Below are 21,759 nucleotides of genomic sequence, written 5' to 3' on the forward strand. Positions count from 1 at the left end.
AAATTACAATTTTATAAATTTTAAAGTACCTCCTAAACTAACAACAACCGTTTGTACTTGTTTTGGGACCCTCCTTTCGTAAACAAAAAATTTAATAAACTGTAGTTGACGTACTAACGGATTTTTATATTTTTAAAATTGTTTGATAACTGAAGAAATACTAAAAAAGTAAAAAATTGTTATCAAAGTCTCGGTATATTGAAACGTTTTGGCAAAATTTAATTTGAACAAGCAAAAAAGAAAACAGCTTCATTAGCTTTTATTGTATGTTGAATTCCTTACAATGTACAAGGACTGTATCTAATAATACATAAACGCGTTATACTTATTTAGTAAAATATTAAATCCTTTTGAAGTATACATCTATCTAATTTTAATTAATGAATCCTTAGAAACGATGAATATGCTTACGAGACTATTTAAAATTCCAATGATAATTATAATAAAAAGAATACAAGCATCACGCGGCTATTATCTACGCATAATTTTAACCTCTTATATACATATATAACCATATCAAGTCAAGAAAGTTCAATTAATTTATTTTTAATTTTAATTTTGCCAAAAATGACCTTGGCGTTGTATTTTTAGGAACAGAAACAAAAATTATCGAAAAATATAAATGGACGTACAACACACAATATATTTAGAAACTCTTGCAGATAAATATCTACTTTTACGAAATAACAATGTTATTCTTACCTTCACGAACCAAAAATCAAATGTAAAGGGTGATGTTTTACCTGAAACAAAAAAATCATTGAAATATTTTTTTCACTAGAGTGTATAATATTAACAAAAAAAATATTTGCAAAACAGCAAAAGAAGCGGTTGGGTCAGGTTCCAGTAGAAAAAGACAACACGAACGAAGTACTTATATTATCTGACATTATAATCTGAAAGGGTAAGGATTATTAGATATGAGATAAACAATCAGAATTTTCTTCAATTCGAACATAACTAGTTGCATTTAGGAGGTTCGAGTTAAGAATGTTTGACAATATTCAGGCGCGTATATAAAAGATTTAATCTATTTTTAAAAATTTTGAAACAAGGTTATAAGGTCATTACTACTTCTTTACCAGGATGGTTATTAACTCATTGTTAATAAGAAATGTATATTTTTTAAACCTTGACAATACTATCTTGAAGGTCGAAAATTGTTAATAATTTACATGATACTATCAAGGAACTCATGTAATAGGGTAAATTTTACTATTACTTCTTAATTTAATCGATTTCTCAAGTATATATTTTAACTGATGTTTTGGTTTCGTTATATAATTATAATGTAGTGCCTTTAGNTATAATAAAAAGGCAGAGAACTTATTAGCCTGTTGTTTTCAATCATTTTTTTTTTATTGTAGAAGTCCAAACAGAGAATCTAATTTTTCTCTTTTGTACTTCCTAAATAGATTCATATTTCATCTCTTTATTGCATCATAATCAGAAGGAATATAGCTAAAGTTAGTTCTTGAAACAATGTGGCATTCTTTAAAATAAATTTAATAAACAAAGCTTTTTTTAATCCCTAATCCTTTCTCGTAAATTTTTGGATGTATATGCTGACATAAAGTTTTCTCTAATTATCATATATTGTATTATGTACCATAAACAGTTTAATTTTAGAATTACATCTTCGTTGCAGAATATATTGCGTAAAAGTGGCTAATGCAAATATCGTTTTCCTTGCAATTAAAGCTAAAAATAGAAAATATTTTATTATAAAACGGTTTATCTTGTTGATTGTTGTGGATTCGAGGAAAAGTGCATACAACTTGTGTATAAATTATACCGCAGAAGACGCTCTCTTCAATTATACTTTAACGATGCGTCAAGCGCGAAACCTTCAACTGCATCAATACTAAAACTACTATAAATTAAGATTTATTTCCTTGTGTGTACTTTCCTGCTTTACTATTGTATATTGCTTGAAAAGTGCAATACCTAGAAGAGATTAGACGATTTAAACGTTAACATTTTTTCTTTTCTATTGCAGGCTATCCTTCAGAATTATTTTACCGAGGTGCACCAATGTGGGAGACATTATATGGCATGATCCTCGCATATCCCATTGTTTGCTACGTGTTTATTCCTGTTTATTATAGTTTAGGCATCACGTCAGTTTATCAATATTTGGATTTACGATTTAAGTCGCGATTGGTACGATGCCTTGCTTGTGCCACCTACGTCTTAAGACAAATATTTAATCAGGGCATCACCGTTTATACGCCATGTGTAGCTTTGTACACCATCATTGGGATTCCATACTGGGCTTCCATTCTGGGAATTACGCTCATCAGCATTTTCTTCACATTACTGGTGAGTTTATAATTAAGGCAGTTGAGATAATAACTTAATAAAAGAAATTCAGTAAATCACATTATTAGCATTTCGAAAGAACACTGAAGATGTCAACAGAAAAGACTATCGAAACTCAAAACTAGCTTTTTTACTAATGCAGTAAAAAATATTCTTTTATCCATTCGCTTTATGTGTAGGTACATGTGATCATTGGAAGATAATATCAGAAATAAGGGCGCACCTTCTCATTACTAAATTTACTTACTCATTATCTGAGTAAAAGTTTCACCCCCATTTTTCTTTCAACAAATATTTGTTGAAAAGCAATAACATTTTAAACAATTCTGCAATTTTAATCGATAAATTTTCCTCCCATTGTTAATATTCTCCGTTATTTATCGATTTTCTTTCATTCGCAATTAGTTATAAGCAGTATTGGTCTTGCAGTCTTAATCTTGGTCTTACAAAAATAAAAGACCAATACTAGGACCATTGTCTTTATGCTAGCGAGACCAAGACTGAACGAACAAGACCAAGACTAAAACCAAAACCGAATATACAAGACCGAGATAAAATACGCAAAACCAAACGAAAAATGATTACTTCTGGTAGATTTATAAGTTTAACTAATTGAAGTAACTGTAATATGTTCTTTTCTTGGAACAAAACATTTTTAGTATTTGAAATTTTCAGTTTATTTTAGTAGATTTTAACACTAAATATAAGAAAAAGACACTTAACCACTGTTTGGAGAAGGGGATCTACAAGAATGTCCTCGGGGTATATGTTCTTTGTTGTCTGGATACCCGAGATAAAAATGTTCAGTCCCGAGTCTCCGTCTCTCATCGAGTCTCTCTGGTGTCGCTGAGAGAAACTGTCGAGAGACTGTCAAAAAAACTGCTTAGCATCTCTGAACGACAGACTTGAGTCGCTCATATATGTAGAGAGATTCTCATTTCGTATCCAGTCTCTGAATGAGAGACTCGAATCTCTGAACGAGAGACTCGAATCTCTCAATAAGAGGTGTCTCGATAGACATGGTTAGGTTAAAATTTTTTAAGTTCAACATATTTTAGAGATCCCAGTCTTTCTACTAGAGACTCGAGTCTCTCAATTTTTCAATTTTATTCATTCAGTCAGAGAGAGTCAAATGTCTAAATTAACAATTTTATCGTTCGAGTCTCTCATACAGAGACTGTGAGAGATCCATAAAAACACCTAGGCAATAACTGAGAGACTGTGAAAGACTGTGAGAGACGCTCTTAGAGATGCTAAAAGATGCTGAAAGACTCTGACAGACTGAAAATTTTTGTCTAGGGTAACACGTGATTAAAATATGGGGAAAACCTAATTTTTTTTCTATATTTTTACTAATAAAATAATTCGAAGTGATCTGTATTCTGTCGAAACTGCCATTAGATCTCAGCGCGTCGCAGGCAGCTCCGACAGAGCACAGACCAACTTTTACCTGCTGTCTTAACAGTGCGTTTTGTAAAATACTACAAATGATCCGCGTCTGGCAGTTTCGACAGAATACAGACCACTTCGAATAGCCAAGGCTAGAAGTATTTGAGTAAGACCAAACTGAGGCCAAGACCTAATAAGAAAGACCAAGACCAATACCAAGACTAGGACAGTCTTGATCTTGCTTTGCACTATTCGCAATGCGTACTCAAGTGTGATTAATGGTGATAGAAGTAAATTATCTAAATCAAACTAGCATATGAAAACTATAAAAACCTTTCAAAGCAATTGTTCCTTTCTACCCTTTAATTTTAAACATATTCAGCACGGAGTTTGGTTGGTAGCTACATGACATGCTTTTAAAAATAAAATTGTTTTTGTCAATCAAGATTATGTAGTGTCACAATTTGTAGGACAATTTATTTTCAATTATTTATTTTCTATATTAGACAAGAAATAATAGGCCCAATATTTTGCATTAACTATAATTCAACGTCAAAAGTGATCTGTATCTGCACCTACGTCATTTTGGAAATTGACGCTTCTCATTGTCAATCGTTTATGTATGTAATTATACATGTTTACGTGCTGTTGCTGTATGCTGTACATACCATAATTATAGTAAATGATTGTAAAATTACATTTATTAAGAATTATACGTCAATGACGATATTTGAAATTTACTACGTGTCTGTATGCTGCTTTATATCAACAGCAAATAAACAAATTAAGTAATTATTTCGGAAGTACCATAATATTATTATTTACTTCCTAACATCTCACGAAGGTATTTATAAAGTTTACAGAATCTCGGAAAATGTTTGCTTTTGATAAGTTTATCTGGTTGTGTACAAACGCTCTTTAAATATTTACCATTTCTTATTTAACATGAAAGCCAGACGTAAAAAGAATAAAGACGTCTTACACTTGATAATTATTTACAATGAGTAACAATAGTAAACATAAGAGATTAATTAGTATGTATATTAATAAAACAAATTTAAAAATTTAATTGTAGGTATTAAAGAAGTATGAACTTGTTAGAACAATTATAAAAATCTATTGAACAACTCAAAATTTCTTTTATGCTTTAACCATCTAGTATGTGCATTTACTACTAAAGCAGGTAAAATAAGGTCATTATACGCATATGATTTTCCCAAAAATTTACCAGCAGAAAACACCTTAAGACCTCTTACACACTAGGCCAGTTGTGACTGCAGTGGACTATTCTGGTCGCAAGCCGCTTGAAGTGGCGGTAGCCACTCGTTTTGCGTCCCTAACTTGATACCAACTGTTTGAACTGTGGGGTTCTATTCCGATCCAATACAACTCCTTTTGGTTTTTCCAAATTTTTTTTGGGTAAAACAATGTGACACAACTGATCGAACTCCGAATAAACTCGATTTACGAGTATAGTAATGTAGGTTTTACCCGCGGGTTCCTTCTCGTTGATGTCCTATATACGTATCATCGACGACCACATAAAACTAATTTTTCTATCCATCGGAAATAGTACTTTTTTCTGTATAAAAGGTACCCTTTGTCATTGTCATACGTTTTGCCCGCGGCTTTGCTTCCGTTGATGTCCTAGATGTGTCTTAAAGAACACCGACTGCAACATAAAACTAATTTGTGTATCCCTCGTAAACAAATAAACTCACATTTGCATTTGTAATATTTTTTAGGGTACCGTCTATTTATGAAAGAATCAACACTTTCTTGGATATACTCCTCTATATAGATTATATGCATAATTATTGAATTATGATTGAATATTGTCAAATTTGATGGAGCAAATTAATCCTTTTGTTAAATTTGCGATTTCAATTTCTTGCTGTTGTACAGCAGAAGATGAAAGTGCGCATTTAATAAATAATTCGTTAATTATCGTACCTTGTTTTGATCATGTAACCCGATAATAATAAGTCATACAAAAAAAATGAGAAAAAAACATTTTTTTGTAAATAATTATTTACAAAAACTATAAGACAAATCTATTTTTGAGATAGTAAATATCAAACGATATGAACAAGAGGAATTGTTGTGTCAGATTTTGTTATGTATTTGTTACAGTATTTTTCTTTAAACACGTGTTTTTATTTGTTAATAACACAAGTTTTGGCGCCTAATAATCACAAACACCTGTAATTCAAATAACGTATTTGTTTTAATTTTCGGCAAAGTTAAACATGCACTCAATTTGAAAACAACTTCTGTTTTCCAAAGGACACCACTAATATTTGTCGAAGGATTAAATTGTTTCATAAGAAAGATGAACAGCTCTAATTAAACAGAAAATAAAAAAGGTTTAATAACCTTGTGTATTTTTTGCAATGACATACTTTTCATAATTCCGTTTTATTTGTAAATACTTTATTGTTTTACAATATATAGACCAAATCATTTAAAAATTTGCATGACCTTAACATACTCGCAGTTCACATTATCAAGTGACAATGATACTTGTGTTAATAATTGTTTTTAAATCTTTACAGGGTGGACTGAAAGCAGCAATCCTGGCTGACGTTATGCAAGGCATTACGATAATTGCAATTAGTGTACTTTTTATAATCCAAGGAACCATAAATGCTGGCGGAGTATACAACGTATTTAAAACAAATATTGAAGGAGGTCGATTGAACTTTTTCAAGTGAGTCAACAAAATTTTTTAATTATTTTGCATAAATAGTAGAGATTACCGGATAGACATATTGCCGGACACCGGATAACCGGTAACCTAAAAAGTGTCGGATCCGCCAGGTACCATATCCAAACCGGGTACTCGGCTCATCTCTAATAAATAGTTCTAGAGTGATTCAAATTTCTCTTTTTGTTTCTTCTTTCAAACAGGTTTAGTTGTTGAAAGCATATGTTAGAACTGTGTTCCAAGGAAATCTTATACGTTGGTAACTCACTGAACCTTTTAGTTTTCTATTAATGTGAAAATTCATTTTAATTTTCTCCCGCTATAAACTACCTCAGATTAATGAGGGAAAATTTGTTGCTGTTGTCACACCCTCCCGCCGGGAATCGAACCCGGGATCTTTGGCTTTAAGTAAAAGCTTTAATGGTCTGACCACTAAGCTACGAAATTTTCCTTCATTATAGTGGGTAAAAAAAATGAAAATTAATTTTCACATTAATATTTGATATTGACCACTATTAAATGTCGAAGCGTTTTATACTTTTAGTTTTCCATAAGAAAAGTATAGACTTTTTCGTTTATATCTCGTTAACAAAAAGCTTAAGACAAACGGGGCCAAGTCTATTTACTTCCTAACATCTCACGAAGGTATTTATAAAGTTTACAGAATCTCGGAAAATGTTTGCTTTTGATAAGTTTATCTGGTTGTGTACAAACGCTCTTTAAATATTTACCATTTCTTATTTAACATGAAAGCCAGACGTAAAAAGAATAAAGACGTCTTACACTTGATAATTATTTACAATGAGTAACAATAGTAAACATAAGAGATTAATTAGTATGTATATTAATAAAACAAATTTAAAAATTTAATTGTAGGTATTAAAGAAGTATGAACTTGTTAGAACAATTATAAAAATCTATTGAACAACTCAAAATTNATTCTTTTCCACTTTTTTTTTTGGAAATGTTAAGTCTAAAAAACTACCAGTAAATATAAGCTCCCCTTGAACCAGAAGTCTTATCATATGTATTTGCAACTATAATCCTGTTTAGAAAAAAAAAATGATAAAAGTTAGCCACTGTATTAAATACATATGTACCTACTTCTGTACACAAATGCAGACAGCTTTTTTTTATTACCTACAATCTACGACTAATTATAGGGTAAACAAATAAGACACACAACTGATGATGTTATTATCTAATGGAAATTTTTTTCCTTGGCACTACATGGATTGTTTTAATTTCTGTTTAAATATCGTTTATCTTTTATCATAATTAAATTTTAAGTGTATTACCTTTAATTATGTATATGTATAGTTCCGTAAGTGACAAATCATAAAAGTATGCGTGGTAATTTAAATAATTTCTACATTTTGATTTCCGAATTTAAAAATGCTCCTAAAGGAAATTTTTTTATTAATGATCTTTTACTTACAGTTTCTATTTATTTATTGATTATATTTCATTATTGCTATGACCCAAATTTATTTTAAATGCTGCAATAAATTTGAAGTGATTAGGTGATTAGAAGGTTATCGGGAAATAGAACAGTATAAAAAATATACCTTTGTAAAGGGTCAAGCGTTACGGTCATGATACGTACTAAGAGAGGTCAAAAATTTAAAAACTTTGTATTACTAAGAACAATAAAGGATCAGCATTGTGATAACATATGTATATAGCTCTTCTAAAGTACCTGAGATAAAAATGGTCAAGTATCTCAGAGTATCTGAAAGCGAGACGCGAGTCTCCGTCTCTCATCGAGTCTCTCTGGTGCCGCTAAGAGACACTGTCGAGAGACTGTCAAAAAAACTGCTTAGCGTCTCTGAACGAGAGACTCGAGTCGCTCATAGAGAGATCCTCATTTCGTATCCAGTCTCTGAACGAGAGACTCGAATCTTTCAACTAAAGACTCGAATCTCTCAATAAGTGATGTCTCGATAGACATGGTTAAATGTTCAACATATTTCAGAGATCCCAGTCTTTCTACGAGAGACTCGAGTCTCTCAATTTTTCAGTTTTATTCATACAGTCAGAGAGAGTCAAATGTCTAAATTAACAATTTTATCGTTCGAGTCTCTCATACAGAAAGTGTGAGAGATCCATAAAAACACCTAGGTAATAACTGAGAGACTGTGAAAGACTGTGAGAGACGCTCTCAGAGATTCTGAAAAACTCTGAAAGACTCTGAGAGACTGAAAATTTTTGTGTAGGGTAATTAAATCGATAAAATCATTTTCTTTTGTACCGAGTAATCAATAGAAACAATATAATGGTCTAATCCTAATAACACGATTTTACATATTTTATAAAAAATCTGTTGAACTTTACACCTTTTTAAGAAACAAGATTCTTTTGAAAAAAGCCGCACATAAATACACACGTACCTAAATGAAGTTCAGTAACTTCTTTATGAAGCAATTATATCTTTTTATTAGTAGAATTACCTTAAAGTATTTGATTGTCATGACCTCGACTTGATGAAAATTTGTTTTCAGTGGTATATTATTGTAAAGTAAATCATGTAATTTTTCACAACCTTTATTGATTATCTACCCAAGAAATGTTCCGTCAAGCATTAGCTCTATCAGACGTGCGATTTGGTAATATAATCCTTGATTTATTAGCATAAGCTGATATGTTGCTTTATTTAGTTAATTTTAATTTGTTGAATCATTTTTTTATTTCGTTTGTCCTGTGAAATATCTAAAAATTATTTATCGTTAAAACGGTGGTTTCCTTAAATAAATGTGTAGAAAATATTTAAACCAAGAATCTGCGGTCCAGGATCGTACCTTAGTATTTATAAGGATATTCCATCCCTCCTGGCCTAATTCAAGCATCTAAGTCGTTTCTATGGGACATTTAGAGAAATGGTGAAACAATATTAATTCCACTCCTCTTTTTATTATCATTTTATCCATTTCATCTACCTTTCCTCCCTCCTGAACTTTAAAACTATGCTAAAAAAGGGCTTTCCACTCCTAAAGGACTTTCCACTCCTAAAGGGCTTTCCACTCCTAATATTGACATGTAAGTCGGAGTTACTGCCCGCCTCCCAACATTAGTAGCTGGTAAAAATAAAATACGGATTTTTTTAGATATATCATATGATTAGGTACCAAGAAGCTAAAATTTATCAAAACAATTGTTGCGTAGGTAGTCTCAATAAAGTTAATGAAAATTTTTACGTAACTTTCATTTTATATAAACTCGTATACATAAATATTACGTATTTATTTTAATATGTATTAATTTAAATTAAATACCCATTTTAGGCGTATATATTTTAATAATTTTTAATTTAATTTGAACATCAATTCATTTCTCTTGGTATTAATATATTTATAGGTATTAATTACAGTGTAGTTTTAATGTTTATTATCAAGTAGTTTTTCATTTTTAAAGTTATTTGAAATTCTCAATTTACATAAATTTGATTTAATAAGTATGCGTTGATTAATCTAAGATTATAATTTACAATTTAATTCGTTTTTTATGTAGTAAAATATTGTTACAGCTGGTCTCTCGATCCGACGATTCGAGTGACAACACTTTCTGCTACAATCGGACAATTATTCATGTCTCTTTCTATACTCGGCTGTCAACAGAATTTCGTACAGAGATACTGCAGTATGGAATCCCAGAAAAAAATAACCAAGTAAGTCAAGGTGTTGTAATTGCAACGCGTTATTTACATTTGTTTGTTGAATGTATAAACGAATGAGAAATTTAGTTTTACTTATTCGAGAAAAGTAAAATATTTACCGAAGATAGTATTAAAAAAAAACAATTGCATGAGCGGGGACGGTATACAATTTAAGGGCACCTAAGTGTAATAGAACACAACACGTGTGCGTATGAAACATTCAACGGTTTTTAAAATGAAACTTTACAGTTACATCCAAGAGATCCAATAGTAAGTAATGGATTCTCTAATGAATTCGGGTTGGAGATTTTCTAATTTTTTCAACTCTACAGTCTACATATGTACCTACATAATCAGCCGTTCTTTTTTTTTTAAGCACAGACGAATGTATCTACACAAAATGTGTCAGAGAAGTTATTAAACGTCTTATTCATAACTTCATGGGATTTAACGTTCAAAAGTATTATGTCCTAACGGAGATTAAATTAAGTAACCGGTTCTTAATGTGCCTCTAACGATTAGTACTTTCTTCTTTTTTTATTAGCAAGTGTTACAAGTGTGAGGATATTTAACCCCACAGGCATTACGAAATGTAATTCATTCGTCAGTTTTTGTTAATAATTATCTGATTGTAACTGAACAATAACACTGTAATCATAAGGTTACAAGGTAAATTAAAGTTTAACTTCGCAAATTAATAATTATTGTTTGCTACACTATGATGAATAACAATGACCGGTGAAAAATATTTATTATTATTCGCCCATTTCTCAAAATTTGTAGGTAGTACATATTTTTTTATATTTTGTTACAACACGATCGTGAAGTAAGCAAGCAAATATTTATAGTAAATATCCAGCTAAAAATAAAAGTCTTCAACTTAAAAATCGCAATAATTAATACTTTTTATAAATATGAATATGCAGATGTATATAAAATTAAAAAAAAATACAACGTGTAATTATACAACACGCTACTGAAGTGAAACTTCTTCAAACACACAAACATACCGGGATAAGGGTTAAGGGATTACTTTAATGGTATTATTTGTACACTATGCTTCGTACGGTTGCAATGCTGATAGTAAATATACTATAGAATGTCTTTATATACAACAATCACAGCTTTTTTGTCATTAGACAATACGAACCGGCCAGTACCATCGCAACCGCTATGTCCCTGCGTTTTAAGTCTGTAATATCTTCGAAAATATTCATTTAAATTACATGTTGTATTCATATTCATCTATATTAAATGCACAATGTATTTAAAAGTACTTAATTTGATAAGGATTAATGCTGTATTGCTTAAAATCGCTTCATATATAAGCCATTATTTCTCGTAAAAAGTAAAGGATAAAAAATGGTTATTGTGGGTTATCCCTAAGAGATTGACATATACCATCGGGGACTTTTTTGTAGGCCTTTTTAAGGCGTACAATACTGTAGTATATTATCTTGATCTATCTCGTAGGGTTCAGCCAGCGTTTGCAATGTAAGCGCAAAAAAATGTGTTTATTTACGACATCACATTACAAACCTCTAGAATTATCAGTATTTCTCTACTATATCATGCATGTATTATACATATAAACCTTCCTTTTGAATTACTCTATCTGTTAAAAAAGAACGCATTAAAATCCGTTGCGTAGTTTTAAAGATCTAAGCATACATAGGGACAGACAGCGGGGGAAATGCGTTGCATGATTTCGTTACATAGCAACTCGCATGAAACGAACTTACCCTACCGTGCGTGAAGAAGTTTCACCTCAAAAATTATAAGGGTGTACGCTGTGAAAAACTATAAAAATGGCAGTGTAGTTGATAATATTTAATATAATATCATATGGAATTACCTATAATAAAATATANTAATTTTTGTTATTTTTACTTTGCCAGAGAAATTTTCGTTATTTTACTTTAAGCACAAAACAGCCCTTAGTCTAAATAAAGTGTGAGCGAAAGTTAAAATTTAAGTTGAAAATATTATTCAATTGAATTACACAAACCAAATATAAATATTAAACAAATCCATTGTACACGTGCTTATATATTTATTTAATTGTCGGGGCGCTACGGGCACGCAAAATGGTGGCGGCGCTACGGGCATGGCGCTACAGGCACTCACTCTTTATTTTATTTATAATATCGAATAACATCCAAATATTACTTTCATTTTAAGTTGCTCTTATCCCCACAGCGCAGATGATACCCCAGCGACCTCTTCTTTTGGAAAAATATTTGTTTACACGGAATTCGTGCTACTTGTATAGTCTCTAGGGTTCTGATTGTGTTTATTTTTTCCAGAACCCTTATGTTGAATATCCCAGTGATTACGATCCTCTTCAGCATCTCTTGGTTAGTTGGAATGGTTATTTATGCTGTATATGCCAGTTGCGATCCTCTATCGGCGGGATATACCGATAAATACGACGAAGTCCTTCCCTTTTTCGTAGAGGATAAATTCAATTATTTCCCCGGAATATTGGGGCTTTTTATAGCTTCATTGTTCAACAGTTCCTTAACGTATGGAAAAAAAGCATATTGTACACGAACAATATGTAATTTTTGTTTTTCTTTTAGTCTCAACGTTTCGATTTTGAACTCGTTGGCTACATGTACGTTTGAGGACTTCATCAAACCTCTTCCATGGCTGAAGGGAATGAGTGAAAAAAATCAACTGTATTCCATCAAAGCCACAGCTGTTGTTATTGGCTTCCTAATCATGGGAATAAGCTTTGGAGTCGGTCTTTTTTCGGGCGTCATTGAATCATCAATGTTGGTAACGTCAGCAACGTCGGGACCCCTACTAGGTGTCTTTATCCTGGCAATGTTAGTTCCTTGTTGCAACTGGAAGGTACGAATCCTTTAAGCGCGTTCGATTATTGTTCTCTAAATTTCTTTCTGCACAAATTTAGGGAGCCGCCTCTGGAGTGATAATGGGTCATATGATAACATTATGGATTTTAATTGGAGGATTGACAATCGAAAAACCACCCACGAAACTTCTCCCCGTCAGTACAGATGGTTGTACGAATGAAACGTTTAGTCAAGCTATTTCAAAGATCCACATAGAGCCCATGACTACAATCTTACCTGTTACTGAATCAATCATTGTCAATAATACTGCTGATCTATTTGAAACGTTCACTACCAGAGCTGAATCAATGTAAGTCATGAGTGTTTCTGTGCGCTTTTAATTTAATTTTACCGGTAGTATTTAAATGTAAAACAAAAATACTGGTATGCAAGGGAAGGAAAAGTAGGGAAAGAGCGAATATAAAGATAGGAGAAGTGACCGATTGAGGTATCTAGGAAGTCAGATAAGTCAGGACGAAAGGAGTAGCAGATAGGGATATAAAGCAAAGGATAGCGCACGGTCGAGTCGTCTTCATTAAAACGAAGTCACTTCTATGCTCGAGAAGGATTAATTTGGAAATTCCAAAGGCCGAATTAACATGCCATCATTTCAAATAGTATTCATTCTATTCGTGTAGGTTTCCTCAAAATCATATCTTTAACTGTTTTAGTTTTTTTATCCCTAGGGAAAAGGTAATTCTATGTCCTTTGTTGTACCCCTAACAATGTCTGTACAAAATTTCATGATGATCGACCGAGTAGTTAAGGTGTAAAAGCCTAACAAACAAACAAACAAACTCATATTATCGTTTATTATATTCGTTAGGCAGTTAAGAAAATGTATGTGGCATATCTATAGTTGGGACGTTTCAAATTGGCATAGTCCGCAATAAAACTGTCTCATTTACTTTCTTCTTGCAACTTCAAACTACTCACGACACAAGTGACGGAGACTGATAAAAAAAAGGAATAGCATTGGGCCAATTGATGTGTAACAGAAAGAGATGTAAACGAGCAGAATTCAGGCATGTTGCCAGCGTCGAACTTAAAGGAAATTTTAACGTTCTCAGGAATTTAGGAAAGCAAAAGCTTATTTAATGATATAATTCCAACCCGGCTTTATAACTGCCCACACATGACGGAGACTGATAAAAAAAAGGAATAGCATTGGGCCAGTTGATGTGTAACAGAAAGAGATGTAAACGAGCAGAATTCGGGCATGTTGCCAGGATCGAACTTAAAGGAAATTTTACCGTTCTCAGGAATTTAGGAAAGCAAAAGCTTATTTAAAGCTATAATTCCAACCAGGCAGTTATAAAGCCGGCCCTGATCTTTCGGGTACCTAAACAACCTCTAACCTCTGCACCGCTTACCAATTATTCGGTTATCTCTTTTTACTTTGTTTGCACTACTCATGAAGCATTTTCTAATTTAACAAGGGCGTGTTTAAAATCAAATGACTACAGTCCCAAGTAGAAACAAGAAAAAAAATACATTCATTTTCACAGATAATTTATTGCGAACTTTGCCAATTTTAATCGTCCCTACTATGCATCTGTTAACTATTAGAGAAATTCGTGCAATTATTTTGAACAAAATTTGCAAATAATGTTATTGTTAAATAAAAAAATAGAATCCGAAAAAAAATATAAGGACGTTTGAAGACGGTTTTTCATAATTTATCGTCGTTCTTACTTGTACATATTTAAATCTCTCCAGTTACATATTATATTTTAAAATGAATCATCATACTTTTCCTTGTTAAGGAAAATAAAATAATTAAATGATTTTTCAAATAATTTACTAGCTTATCATTAGAAAACAACATATAAATATTAATGCTGCTAAATGATAATGATCGATAATTTTTGAAAAATAAATCATGTTTATTTTATTTCAGTGATCCTTTGACGTATTTGTATTCGACAACCTACATGTATTATTCCGCTATCGGATGCTTTGTTACGTTATTCGTGGGAATAACAGTTTCCTGCGTCACAGGATTAAGCAAGGACGAAATCTATGACGACAACCTTATCCATCCCATAGCGCGAAAGATAGCGAGCTGGTTCCCAGGACAAAAGCGACTCTACTCGGAAAAATACAAGAACGTGGACGACAATCGATCTCTAGGAAACGGTTTTACCCTGACTCTGCAGGACGAAATAAAGAAAAACGGCAAGCTCAATCCTACTTTCACCGATTGTCGTAAGAGGGACTCAATAGAATCTTTGCCGAGCCCCGGGAAGAGCGACAAGGATAACAGCAAGGATTCCGAGCACACACCGAGCCCGGGATCAGCCGGAAGCTCGAACTTAGCATTCGAAGCTGACAACGAAGTGACGAAAACGAGATTGTGATGTGGGATTTTCAGAACACACCTGATGTTTCAAGTAACTTCTGTGATTTTTAGGTGTAGGACCGCGAAAGACTTCCAATATAAACTTTTATGCCGATTTAGCGCAGTGAATTTTTGTAGGTAGTGGTTTGCGCATTGTTATTTTGAACATTTTTTTATGCAATGATTAGTTTATAATTGCGATTATAATACTTATTATTGTTTGTATACGTAAAATTAAGGTGCTTATATTATACATATTTACATTGTCGGGCAGCTGAACGAATGCTGTTTAACGAAATGTATTTAATTAATTTATCCTTTTAATTAATGACATACTTGCCTCAACTTAATTTTTTGATAAAAAATATACTTATTATTTATTTTAGAATAAACTTCAACTTCAGAAATTGATATAATCATTGGTTTGAAAAGAATTAGTCGACGATCTGTTTGAACCTGAGAGGTGTCCACTTTTTCTTTTTCTTATAATACTTACACGAACTTTAGTCTTATTTTGTGTGCGTCTTTTTCGTTTTTAGTTAAAAATTATACAATATTTCTTACGAGTTTTCATGTTACATAGGTAATTGTTTTTGCCCTATTTGTTATTGTAATGATAATGATGTATGTTTATACATACAGCGAGCGTGTACTTAAAGTAATTATAATTTACAGGCTCCATTTACATTAAATGTTTCTATCGAGTCACAATGGCTTCGAATAAACGTAGGAAATTGCAGTTTTATTTCAGTGTTAGTGCATACACTCCGTTCACATTCAAGATAGACTGAATATAAACACAACCACACACTGTATATACACGTGGTCCTCGAAAACCAAAACAATGAACAGGACCGCATTTAAAAAAAAGAACACCGAAATAAACATGTTATAATATATTAAAAATTTTTATATTTTTGAAATCCATTACTTACCTGTTATATATACACATACATCGTTGAACAAAATAATTCGAAGTGGTCTGTATTCTGTCGAAACTGCCAGACGCGGATCGCGATTTCCATCTTTTTGGATCTCATCAGCGCGTCGCAGGCAGCTCCGACAGAAAACAGACCAACCTTTACCTGCTGTCTTAACAGCGCGTTTTCGAAAATAAAAAAAATAAAAACAAAATATTTTGTTCGATTATGGTAACGTGCCTATCACGTTGAGGTGAGCTACGCCGGGATTAGTTTCAACAAGTAGATATCCATATTTTTAAATGGACCTTGTTGGAGCATACGTAATCCTCAAATGTAGCATCGTACTACATATGGCGTTCACCACGCCATTTGTGCTATTTTCGACATACATCGTTATTTTTTTAAGTTAAAATTAAAGTAGTTGCTATATTCAATTCAGTTTATTGTTTCTTAAAGTTTATCACAGTCTAAAGAAAGAGTTAATATCGAAATAATTTCATCAATAAAAACCGAGTATTATCCTTATACGAAAACGATTATTAAAGATGTATGTTTGGAGTACGGCTCTGGCTGAGAAAGAGAAAGTTACAATTTTTTGAAATGTGGGCAGAAAAGGTTGGAAATGAAAACGTATTAGAATGCTTTTCAAGCTTTAATTACTCAAGCGATCATTATGAAATTTTATACACACATTGTCAGGGGTACAGAAATGCACATAGTGTACCTTTTATCCAGAAAAAGTAATGTACCCCGAGGGATCATCAAAAGATCATCAGTCTTAAGATTGGGTGGACACGCACCTCCACTTTTTCCTATCCTGAGGTAATCTTCGCATTTCTTTAAAACTAGAACAACCCCATTCTTAACTATTTGCGAACAGTAACCGAATCTAGGTCAGAAAAGGAAATAGGGTGCCTTTTACCTAGAAAAAAATACTGTTCCCGAAAAATAAAAAAATTAGTTTTATCTGGTCAATTTCACGCGTTAACTACTAGAATGATCCTCATAAAATTTTGTTGACACATTGTCATGGGTACAGAAAATGACATAGGTAATAGGGTACCTTTTATCCAGAAAGAAAATGCTGTTCCCGAGGGATAGTAGTGTATAGTTAGAAGCAGAAGTAGGAGAGGCAAGGGTAGACACAGGTTACATTATTGTTTGCACATAGAGATGTAGCTGCTCTAGTTTTCGAAAAATGAGAAAATTAACTTATTAGGAAGAAGTGGACGTGTGTGTCTAACCAGTCTTCGAGCTTAACATCTTATAATGTTAATGAGTGATATTCGATTCTAATGCGTTTATAATTACTTTTACTAATGTTTTTGGTGGTACAGGTGGAAACAAGTGTGCTATATTAAACAAAACCAAGGTATTGTTATCTGGTTATCTGAGGTTTGTAAAGAGGATACTTTTGAGGACTTTATACCGTTTATTATTGTTTTGACCACAAAAATGAAGCGGCTATTGTAAACAAGACCACCACAGATCTAATTGGGATTTTCTTTCTGTGATGTAATAAATGAATATTTTACCTTTTTGCAGTTGCAACAGAACATTTTTACTGACCATTACCTGTTTCGGTTCAAGAAAATTATTAAAAAGGCTCAAATGACGTTTTCGTAAAATATGGAAAATCCCTAAAAAATTATGAAAAAATAAAATATGATGCATGTAATAACTAAATGCGACCCTGTCAAATTTCGGACGGTGAGAGCATAACATTCGAATTCGAATGCATTCATTTGTTATATTTTTAAGATTACCAAAACAGAAACTTCTACTAACGTTGTTAATGAAAAAGCAAAAATTAATAGAAGAGCTACATGGATAATGACAAATTTATACCTTTATCATTTATGTTAACCACCAGAAAAAAAATGAAATAGCTTTTAATGTTATATAATTATAGAAATTCTTACCAAGAGAATTATACACAATATTACATTTATTAAAAAGTTCAGGTTTATATTTTTTATGTAAATTGCGAACAGGAAAAATAGTACCAGCACATTTCGATTTTTGAATGACTTTTTTGAGAGTCTTCACTATTGGCTGGTCTTGTTAATTTATTAAACTAGAGTACTCTTACCTTGTACGTTATAATTTTATCTTTATTTATTTGTACTTACATTACAAGTCTATATTACGCAGAAGAACGAGGGAGAGGTAAAATTAAACCTGTGAGTAAGATATTCCTTTTTTTTGCGATGTTCCTCATAATTCTAATTTACAAATATCGTAGCAAACGAATAAAGAATGTACTCTGTAATTTTCATCAAACTCTCTTCGTTAGACCACTTTGAAGTGCCCTGTCATGATTCGAAGAATGTGAATTATTATTATCTTTCAAACTATTATTTTAATGACCTTAAAACTTTGCATTTTGATTAAATTTAGTTAAAACTTCTGCAACAGTCATACAGAATAAAATTTTTGAAGTCAAACTTCTTTACGTACGGCAGGGTAAGTTCNTTCTTTACGCACGGTAGGGTAAGTTCGTTTCATGCGAGTTGCTATGTAACGAAATCATGCAACGCATTTCCCCCGCTGTCTGTCCCTATGTATGCTTAGATCTTTAAAACTACGCAACGGATTTTAATGCGGTTTTTTTTAATAGATAGAGTAATTCAAGAGGAAGGTTTATATGTATAATACATGCATAATATAGTAAAGAAATACTGATAATTTTAGAGGTTTGTAATGTGATGTCGTAAATAAACACGTTTTCTTACACTTACATTGCAAACGCTGGCTGAACCCTACGAGATAGAACAAAATAGAACTACAGTATTGTACACCTTAAAAAGGTCTACAAAAAATGTCCGCGATGGTATATGTCTATCTCTTAGGAATAACCCACAATAACCATTTTTATCGTTTACTTTTTACGAGAAATTATGGCTTATTTACGAAGCGATTTTAGGCAATACAGCATTAATCCTTATCCAATTAAGTACTTTTAAATACATTGTGCATTTAATATAGATCAATATGGCCCTTTACAGCATGTAATTCAAATGAAAATATAACAGACTTAAACTGCAGGGACATAGCGCCTGCGGGGGTACCACCGGTCGGTTTGTATTGTCTAATGACAAAAAAGCTGTGGTTGTTGTATATAAAGACATTCTATAGTATATTTACTATCAGCATTGCACCCGTTCGAAGCATAGTGTACAAATAATGCCATTAAACCAATTCCTTAACCCCTATCCCGGTATACTTATGTGTTTGAAGAAGTTTCACTTCAGTAGCGTGTTGTATAATTACACGTTGTATTTTTTTTTGTGCCTAAGTGATAGTTTTGAATAAAATTTCGTTAGTTTTTTTAAAATATCAATTTCCATTTTTGAACTGCACATTTAGGTTCGAGCTTCTATGTGGATTTGATCTTTAACATTAATAAAAATGTCATAATAATAAAAATAGATTAATTTAGCCAATTTATTACACTGTCATTGCACGTTTCTAACATTTTATTTTAAAGATGGGATCAAGTTTAATAAATATACTTATAGACAATAGAATATGTTAACTGGTTCAACTTAATCAATCAATGCAATCAACACTATCATGTCGATTCTAATAACTTCCTTGTCGTTCTTTGAATGTAGATGTAATAAGTTCGTTACCATTCTTAGCATGCAGATGTAATGGTTACATAAAGGTCGTCCCGAAACATTATCACAGTAGAAGCATATATAATTCGTCAAAGCAACACACCCATGAATTTATTCATTGCAGAAGGCACACGCCCATCAACATAGATGTCAAGGTTGTAAATGGGAAGAAACATTTACATTAAATATCATTTGTGTATATGTGTGTAGTAATCGTAAGTTTTATAATGCATTCCATAAAATTATCATCATCGTAAATCATATGGCTTTAATTTTCCTTAGAGTTTTTTCTTAGTTTTGGCATTTCCTCCATTATTTCATCAAAATTAAACAATGGCGATAGCAATATCTGGATATTTTGTTTCAAAGCATGTATGCATCCTAAATTGCATATTTCGTAAACCAATAAATATCCACAATTAAGATAAAATCAACGTCAAGACGAGCAACTTATGATATTTTCCTAAAAGAGGTTGGGCGTACTTTGAATTCTTTTTTTTAAGTCCAGGTGGCATAAGTTTGAATGTTTTGTCATTCAGTGATTGCCGAGTTTAAGTAATGTTTCAAATTAGAGTTTTACACCCGTTTTACTTTAGATTTTTATACTCTTCGTCAATTATATATAAAATCATCTAAACTAAATCTTTTAACCGTAAACTAATTACCTATTAAATACATGCTAACTTAAAATGAACACAAAATACAATATAACTTGGTTATATGTAGAGAGAATTGACGATATTTTGACGTTTTACTACATTTATTGTACTTAGGTATCTAATAAGGAAGATAAAATGTCATCAGCCTTACCTTTTAGTGCTCTAGGAATGAAACACTCACGGCCGATCAAAAACAATCTGTTCTCTCTCTTTGTTACTCCTTAAACATTCAATTTAGTAATTAAACTTCTAATCTTTTCTTTTCCACCGCGCCCACTATCCATGTTTCTCACCCGTACAGCGCCGTGCTCCAAACATACACATTTAACAACCTTTTTCGAATTTCTAAATTAACCGTTCGCGAGTACAGCAAGGACTTCTTTTTATTGAAGGCGACTCGACCCTTTGCTATCCTCTGCTTTATGTCCCTACTACTCCTTCGGTCCTGACTTATCTGACTTCCTCGATACCTAAAATCGGTCACTTCTTCTAATTTTTCGTCTCCTACCTTTATATTCACTCTTTCCCTACTTTTTATTCCCTTACATGCAAGTATTTTTGTTTTACTTTTATTTATTTTCATAGAGCACTGTTTTGTCAGTACCGCTTCCATATTATTTCAAGCTAACTCTAAGTCCTCCTTGTTAGATGCTAATACTGCTATATAATCTGCAAATTTAAGCATACTAATCTTTTACCTCTATATATCAATCCCTACTGTCTTTAATGATTTTGATTGCGTCTTCGATGTATAGGTTAAAAGTTAGCGGTGACAGTGTGCATCCCTGTCTGACTCCCTTCCTAATATTTACTTCTCTACGTTGCAACCCCATCTCTATAACTGCGTGTTGCTCTATATACAAACTAAGTATCACTCTTCTATCTTTGTAACTCATCCTTCATTTTTAAGTATATTTATCATCTTGTCTCATTTAACATTGTCAAAAGCTTCTTCTAAATCTACAGATGTTATGTACACACTCTTTCTTTTTTCTGTCGTTTTGTTTATTGTTACCCGTAAAGTTAGTATGGCCTCTCGCGTTCCTCTATTTCTTTTAAACCCAAATCGATCTTTATTATCCCCAGTCCAATTATTATTTATTTTGCCTGCGTTGGCAAAAAATACACTTATATATCTAACTGAAAGAAGGTAAGTTGTAATCGTATCCCTTATTTTTAGTTAGCACGTATTTGTGTTGAAAATTCTTTCAGAGAAACTTCTAATTGTCTTTGTATTCTTTACAACGAACTCGGTTTTGACAGAATTCCAATTTAATCTTTTCGT

At 32.1% G+C, this 21,759-nt stretch overlaps 2 protein-coding genes across 4 annotated transcripts in view; one reads left to right on the forward strand and one right to left on the reverse strand.

Moving 5' to 3' along the window:
• LOC108738818 (sodium-coupled monocarboxylate transporter 2) overlaps window positions 1-16,014 on the forward strand; it is a 61,165-nt gene extending 45,151 nt beyond the window's left edge. For all 3 annotated transcript variants that reach the window (XM_025976716.1, XM_018472406.2, XM_018472405.2), the window contains exons 3-9: window positions 2,000-2,322; window positions 6,267-6,421; window positions 9,942-10,082; window positions 12,377-12,595; window positions 12,653-12,926; window positions 12,988-13,238; window positions 14,829-16,014. In XM_025976716.1, the coding sequence (XP_025832501.1) occupies window positions 2,000-2,322; window positions 6,267-6,421; window positions 9,942-10,082; window positions 12,377-12,595; window positions 12,653-12,926; window positions 12,988-13,238; window positions 14,829-15,288 (1,823 nt within the window). In that variant the 3' untranslated portion in view covers window positions 15,289-16,014. The remainder of the gene's footprint in view (window positions 1-1,999; window positions 2,323-6,266; window positions 6,422-9,941; window positions 10,083-12,376; window positions 12,596-12,652; window positions 12,927-12,987; window positions 13,239-14,828) is intronic.
• LOC108738820 (octopamine receptor Oamb) overlaps window positions 1-21,759 on the reverse strand; it is a 404,007-nt gene that overhangs the window by 156,581 nt on the left and 225,667 nt on the right. The gene's annotated exons all lie outside the window — the stretch shown is intronic.

This window comes from Agrilus planipennis, unplaced genomic scaffold (assembly GCF_000699045.2).
Source record: "Agrilus planipennis isolate EAB-ADULT unplaced genomic scaffold, Apla_2.0 scaffold133, whole genome shotgun sequence".
In the NCBI taxonomy this organism is placed as follows: Eukaryota; Metazoa; Arthropoda; class Insecta; order Coleoptera; family Buprestidae; genus Agrilus; species Agrilus planipennis.